This window comes from Ochotona curzoniae, unplaced genomic scaffold, assembly GCF_017591425.1.
Source record: "Ochotona curzoniae isolate NIBS_2020 unplaced genomic scaffold, NIBS_Ocur_1.0 contig_3432, whole genome shotgun sequence".
In the NCBI taxonomy this organism is placed as follows: domain Eukaryota; kingdom Metazoa; phylum Chordata; class Mammalia; order Lagomorpha; family Ochotonidae; genus Ochotona; species Ochotona curzoniae.
Genome location: NW_024465859.1, coordinates 8,237,089 through 8,244,168, shown reverse-complemented (window position 1 = coordinate 8,244,168; position 7,080 = coordinate 8,237,089). Strand labels below are relative to the sequence as shown.

The 7,080-nt window shown below is 43.0% G+C and overlaps 1 protein-coding gene across 1 annotated transcript; it reads left to right on the top strand.

Moving 5' to 3' along the window:
• Positions 1-2,656: 2,656 nt before the first annotated feature.
• On the top strand, positions 2,657-6,079 carry KCNA4 (potassium voltage-gated channel subfamily A member 4). Its single transcript, XM_040980299.1, has one exon. The coding sequence runs from the start codon at positions 3,433-3,435 to the stop codon at positions 5,401-5,403; it is 1,971 nt and encodes a 656-aa protein (XP_040836233.1). The 5' UTR covers positions 2,657-3,432; the 3' UTR covers positions 5,404-6,079.
• Positions 6,080-7,080: the final 1,001 nt, after the last annotated feature.

Genomic DNA, 7,080 nt, shown 5'->3' with positions numbered 1-7,080 from the left:
TAAAAAATGTCCTTTCCCGACTAGGTGAGGTTTAGATTAGCAGGGTTTTTTGGTCTCATTCCACCTTCACCGGTTCTGTTCCTTGACGAACAGCTGGTGAACCGGCTGAATTGCTGCCTCTCCCAACATTTGGATTTGCGTGCATTTTCTGAGCATTTGAGCAACACATAGGGACTGTGTAAATGGCGTGCACTGAAGTGTGTATTTCTCATGGTACTGGCCTTTCCAATTCCCTCTATTCCATTTTTTTCCCAATTCTTCCTCTGTCTCACTTAGATTCAGGTACCAAACTAACACAGTGGCAGGAAGGAGAAGCAGACATCCCTGTGTTTTTGGGGTGGAGGGGAGTGGAGGAGGGGCAGAGTGGTTGGCTGTTGTTTTGGGGGCACAGGGATTGAGGAATGGGCAGCTTGCAAAATCCCATTAGTTTAATGGCAGCAAAGAAGAAAGGGATTTTCCCTGCCAAAGTCTTTTCCAGAACAGCTCCTGAGAGTCAGGTTGATAGATTCTCTGAACAGGAATACCTTGAGAAGCAGTAGAAATTTTAGACTAGTCTGGTTTGTTGGTTGGGGTGTGAGGTGGAAGGTTCTTTTTCATCTTTTTGTTTGTTTGTTTGTTTTTCATCTGCTTTCTTTTCTGTCTTTCTTTTGATCAGGAATAGTGAGGTAACTGGGAGCTAATTAAAAAGAAAATTTGGTTTTCGGCTGGTAGAGTAGGGAGTTTGATTTAAAAAAAAACTTACAAACCTAAATAATTAAAGAAAAATGCAAAGTGCTTTGTAAAGAGCATGGGGTCTAGGCCCCCTGCAGAGCTCATGGTACCTGAGAAGACCCTCCAGGCCAGGACTCCCTGGGAATCAGTTGGATGGGAGAGGCCAGTGTGCGCAGTAGGCAAATTTAGGCATTTTGACTACACTTGGGCTTTTTTTTTTTGAGAAATAGCGTGTGATAGCAATTTGGGCAGTTGGGGAAGTAATAGCAAACTCTCAGGTTGTTTGGCCTCTTCCAGTCTTTCACCAGTGTTGCTCTGATACTTGGCGATGGTGTGGTTTTTAAGCATCGACTTGGAGACTTACTGGAGATAAATATTCCAAAGATGAAATTAGGAGTAAGACATCAGGAAGGGGATACCATGGGAGGTAAATTCAGAAATAATATTTTCTGGGTTTTGCAGCTTGCTAAGCACTCTGTTTGCCTGAGGGAAATGTGTGTGACTGGGAAGTCCTCTGCTTGCCACTTTATTGCTTGTTATTTTACAAACTCCTGTGTGGTTAGGCTGATATGATCAGCCATGAGCAGCAGGTGGTCAAGAGCTGAATCCTTTTAATGGCTGCAGAGTCCTTTCTACCAAGTGTTTCCAGCAATAGAAGCTGGTAGATGCCCGGAATGCTGGCTTGAGGATTTTTTTTTCCCCAATTCTGGGTCACTCTTTGCATTCTTACAAGTTCTGCAGGACAGAGGGAACAAGAGGAACACAAAGATAGGGACAGGTGTTTTTGCAGGTCCTGGCTGGGGTAATGAATTAGTTGAACTTGGGAAATCAAACCCAGAGAGAAGGCCAGGAGTAGCAAAGTGGCAGTGTGAACAGACTGCAACTGCAAGCAGCATGTGATCAGCAAATAGATTAGAAATAAGCATGGGCAGAGAAAGGCAAGGGGTAAATAATAAGGTTCTACCGAATGCTATAGAGTGAGAACTAATTCCACACTGAGACTTACAAACTAACGCAAGGGTTCCCTTGAAAAGGTACCAAGGTGGTGACCAAGGAGAAATGTAGAAACTAGACTTCTTGGTTAGGAGTGGCAGGGAGTATAATGGAATCTGGAGGACTTGCTTCGCAGGATCAAGGAATATCAATATAGGCCCTTGGAGAGACTCAGTCTCTTGATTTCTTTATACTATATCTTTGCCATACATCAGACAGTAGACTAAAAGTATAAACATTTGGGACTGAGGAGACAGTGAACGCATGGGTTACTGCCATGCTATTTCTCACTTCCAGTGTTTATTCATATTCACTCTTTGTAAGGCACAGTGCAAATCTATCAACATCGTTATCTAACTTAATCCTCGCAGATGTGGAATGGAGGAGGTTACATTGTTATCTGCACTCTGTAGAGACAATGATTAAGGTTCTTTCAAGTGGTGGAGTTGGCACTAAAGAAAACTGTTCTCTTCTGATTTTCTGAATCTTGAATGAAATGGGTGGGATGGCATGTATTTCAGAAATATTTTATGAGTGGACATTTTAAAAATGTCTTGAAGTGTGTGTGATGCAAAGAGCTGTAATTGACAGCTTTATTATTATGGAATGGAGAATATATCATGGCAGTGAGAATTAAGATCAGGCATTGACCAGGGTGAAGATGGAAATAAAAGCCACAAGGGTTGAGAATGAAGAGAGGTGAAACTAAGTTACCTTGAAAACTAGCCTGAACTGAAATTGTAACCCACGAGTAAAGGAAGGCTGTAGAGTAAGAACTGCAAGAACAGCACGTCCCATACTTTTGAAATTCTACAACTCTTGGTGTGCATATGGGATTCATGCGAAAGCAAGAGAGGAAACTACATATGAAAGAAAGCACTCAGATTGTGCAGTTGATTTGATTCCTCTTATTTTTGTCCTATGCTTGTTTCCTGTCCTTTTGCAGGTGATGTGTTTCTTCTGCATGATGTTAACTGAAAGATGCTCTGCATTTTCTTGATTTCTATGGAGACCTCAGAGCGGGTTTTGCCTCTGCTGACACCTCATTTTGCACCTTCTCTACCTCCCAAGGTCTTTTCCTCTCTCTATAGCTCGGCATTGCCCCTGGGTCCAGAGAACCCTTAAAGACCCAAAGGGGAGAGCCTAGAGAATCATTCTAATAGATTTTTTTGGAGCAGTGATGGCTGGACATACTTTAAACCACATCGTAACATGGGTCAAGCTGACTCTAGAAAACAAGTGCTAAAACCAAAGTCTTATTTGCATTTTATTTAAATTTGACGGACTGAGATTTGGACAGTATCCATGGAAGAAAAATATATTTCAGTTCATAGGCACCGTTGCTGGCTGTCAGATACTTACTGCCTACGAATCTTGCAACAGCAAGTCACCACCACATCCCAGACACATTTCTGAATTTGAACATCCACCCTAAAACATAGGTGTTTTAGGGACCGTGTCATTTATGACTTGGGCTTGAGTGTGCTAGGCTGTTTATCTGGACCAGCAAAGCTCTGGAGAGCAATGTTGAATCCCTGAGAAGACAGAGCATGGATTGTGCTGATTTAAAAACAGAAAATGCAAAGTTGGACTGAAAATATCCTTAGTCTTCCAAGCAATCTGCTTAAGGGTTCCAAACTTACCTTCCTTTGGTGAAGAAAGAAGCTGCCCTATTTTTCTTTCTTCTTCTTCTACAACTGAAACCAGCCATTTCCAAAAGCCGCAGCCATGGAGGTCGCAATGGTGAGTGCCGAGAGCTCAGGGTGCAACAGTCACATGCCTTATGGTTATGCAGCCCAGGCCAGGGCCCGGGAGCGAGAGAGGCTTGCTCATTCACGGGCGGCTGCGGCTGCCGCTGTGGCAGCGGCCACAGCTGCTGTGGAAGGCAGTGGGGGTTCTGGTGGGGGCTCCCACCACCACCACCACCAGTCACGTGGGGCCTGCAGCTCCCACGATCCGCAGAGTGGCCGCGGCAGTCGGAGGAGGAGGCGCCAGCGGCCTGAGAAAAAGAAAGTCCACCATCGGCCAAGCACCTTTCCACATTGTACTGACCTGATGCCCAGTGGATCGGAAGAGAAAATCCTGAAGGAGCTGAGTGAAGAAGAGGAAGATGAGGAGGAGGAGGAAGAGGAAGAAGAGGAGGGAAGGTTTTACTACAGTGAAGATGACCACGGAGATGGATGCTCCTACACAGACTTGCTGCCTCAGGACGATGGGGGAGGTGGTGGCTACAGTTCAGTCCGCTACAGTGACTGCTGTGAACGTGTGGTCATCAATGTGTCAGGCCTGCGCTTTGAGACCCAGATGAAAACTCTGGCCCAGTTTCCAGAAACTTTGTTAGGGGACCCTGAGAAGAGAACTCAGTATTTTGACCCTTTGCGCAACGAGTATTTTTTTGACAGGAACCGGCCCAGTTTTGATGCCATCCTGTATTATTACCAGTCCGGAGGTCGCCTGAAGAGGCCAGTCAATGTCCCCTTTGATATCTTCACGGAGGAGGTCAAGTTCTACCAGCTGGGAGAGGAGGCCTTGCTCAAGTTTCGAGAGGATGAGGGCTTTGTGAGAGAGGAGGAGGACAGGGCGCTGCCAGAGAATGAATTTAAAAAGCAGATCTGGCTTCTCTTTGAGTATCCTGAGAGCTCCAGTCCTGCGAGGGGCATAGCCATCGTGTCTGTCCTGGTCATCTTAATCTCCATCGTCATCTTCTGCCTGGAGACCTTGCCCGAGTTCAGGGACGACAGAGACCTCGTCATGGCACTGAGTGCTGGTGGGGTTGGGCACGGTGGACTATCCAATGATACCTTGGCACCCCATCTGGAGAACTCGGGGCATACAATTTTCAATGACCCCTTCTTCATAGTGGAGACAGTCTGCATCGTGTGGTTTTCCTTTGAATTTGTGGTCCGCTGCTTCGCTTGTCCTAGCCAAGCGCTATTCTTCAAAAACATCATGAACATCATTGATATCGTGTCCATCTTGCCTTACTTCATCACTCTGGGCACGGACCTGGCCCAGCAACAGGGAGGTGGCAATGGGCAGCAGCAACAGGCCATGTCCTTTGCCATCCTCAGGATCATTCGTCTGGTCCGAGTGTTCCGGATCTTCAAGCTCTCCCGGCACTCCAAGGGCCTGCAGATCCTGGGCCACACCCTCAGAGCCAGCATGCGGGAGCTGGGCCTTCTGATCTTCTTCCTCTTCATTGGGGTCATCCTCTTTTCCAGTGCTGTGTATTTTGCAGAGGCGGATGAACCTACTACCCACTTCCAAAGCATTCCAGATGCATTTTGGTGGGCTGTGGTCACCATGACAACTGTGGGCTATGGGGACATGAAGCCCATCACTGTGGGGGGCAAAATTGTGGGGTCCCTGTGTGCCATTGCAGGTGTCTTAACCATTGCTTTGCCAGTGCCAGTGATTGTCTCTAACTTTAACTATTTCTACCACAGAGAAACTGAAAATGAGGAACAGACACAGTTGACCCAGAATGCAGTCAGTTGTCCATACCTCCCTTCCAATTTGCTCAAGAAATTTCGGAGTTCTACTTCTTCTTCCCTGGGGGACAAGTCAGAGTATTTAGAGATGGAAGAAGGAGTTAAGGAATCTCTGTGTGCAAAGGAGAAGTGTCAGGGGAAGGGGGATGACAGTGAGACAGAGAAAAACAACTGTTCCAATGTAAAAGCTGTGGAGACTGATGTATGAATGGCTTTCTCCACCTGCCACTGTCCCCCAACTCCACCCTGCAGCATCTCCAAATATATTTGTGTGTAGAGAGTACAGTTACAAAAATGAAATATGCAATTGAGTCCAGTGCATACAGTAGTACGCCATTTAACGGTTATATATGGCATATTTGTTGCTAAACTTGTATTACATATCAAATAAATGATACATCTTGGAGAAGAGGGAGGCTTAAATAGGAGTAAACCTATCTTTATATTTTTTATTAGAATGCAAGAATTTTGCACATAAACTGGAAAATGTTTAAAGATAGTTTGATGGAGAATGTGCGTTTATGTGTGTGTTGATGTATGCCTATGTGTGGCTGGGAAGCTGTGTGTGTAAGTAAATTGACAGTGTTATTAGTAATTGTGCAATGATGGGAAAAGTTGGCATTTGAAGTATTTACTATTTAAGAACTAATGAATTTGAGCAGTAATTTATCAGTGCTTTAATAACATCTCATATGTCTTTGGATTCTGTAGTTGTGTGTGTTTTTTTTAATTGTAATTATTACTGTGTAGAAGAAAAGAAAGTAAATTATTTAATAGAATATAGGTCACACTTTTATCATGGATTTAATTAAAGTTTATTTTTAACTGGAAATTAACTTTTAAAAAGGCTAGAGGGGCCTTTAGAAATTGACTATATTTTGTTATTAATTTTGAAAATTTATGACAGAAATGCTGAACATGAAGGGGAAATGAAATTGGAGAAGGTATACCGAGTTTTGCTCACAGTCAAAAGCCTTTTTTTTTCTTTTCCTTTGCACTACTTTATATGCTGGGGATGGAGGGAGACTTTGTACTGTGAATGCTTACTGATGTAACAGGTCAATGACAATCATCGGAAGAATGATTTCTTAGTTCTATTTTGTTGTTCTTTTCTTTGCGTGTAACTAATGACCATTCAGATTACAACACATGGTTTCTTCCTCTTTTAAAATCTAAATAAGTGGTCTACAAAGGAACTATGAAGTAAAATTTAGCAGTTGAATCTTTTTGGAGTTGGTCTGTGACAATGACACTTCTGAAACCATACTATTTTAAATATTCTTCTGCCTTTGAAATCCAGAATAATTTAACCAAAGCTAATGCATGCACTAAAAGAATTCTTCAAGAAGATGCTTAGCAGTGATTATGGCTTAAGATCTTCCTATTAAATGTGCAACATAAATGCTAGATTTATTAAGTTGATTTCTTCTTTTGTGCAGTCACATAACAGTAGATTGTGGGGATTCAGGTCACATTTTAGCATTCCATTGGCTAAAATGGGTAAAAGGAAGATTTGTGTCAAAATAATTGGTCTCAACATTCTATCACTATTATCTTTATTAATAATTTTATGACATATGTCACTGTATTTAACTCAAAAAAGGGCATTCAGTAACTAGTGCTTGACCTTGTGCTAAGTCATAATGAGGTATTCATTAAGAAACAGAATACATGAGACTTGCCCTTCAATGTGTCTTAACTTGCACTCTTTATGAAATGTTCTCAAGGTTTAGGAAAGAAAATACTACATTGACTATCTCCATACATAATGAAATCTGACAGCTGTGAACTTCAAAAAAAAATGTAGCCCTGTAATAGCTATTCTTGGGTTTTTTTAGACCCAGGCCATCATTTGATAATTACATAAACCTTGTCTCATTTGATG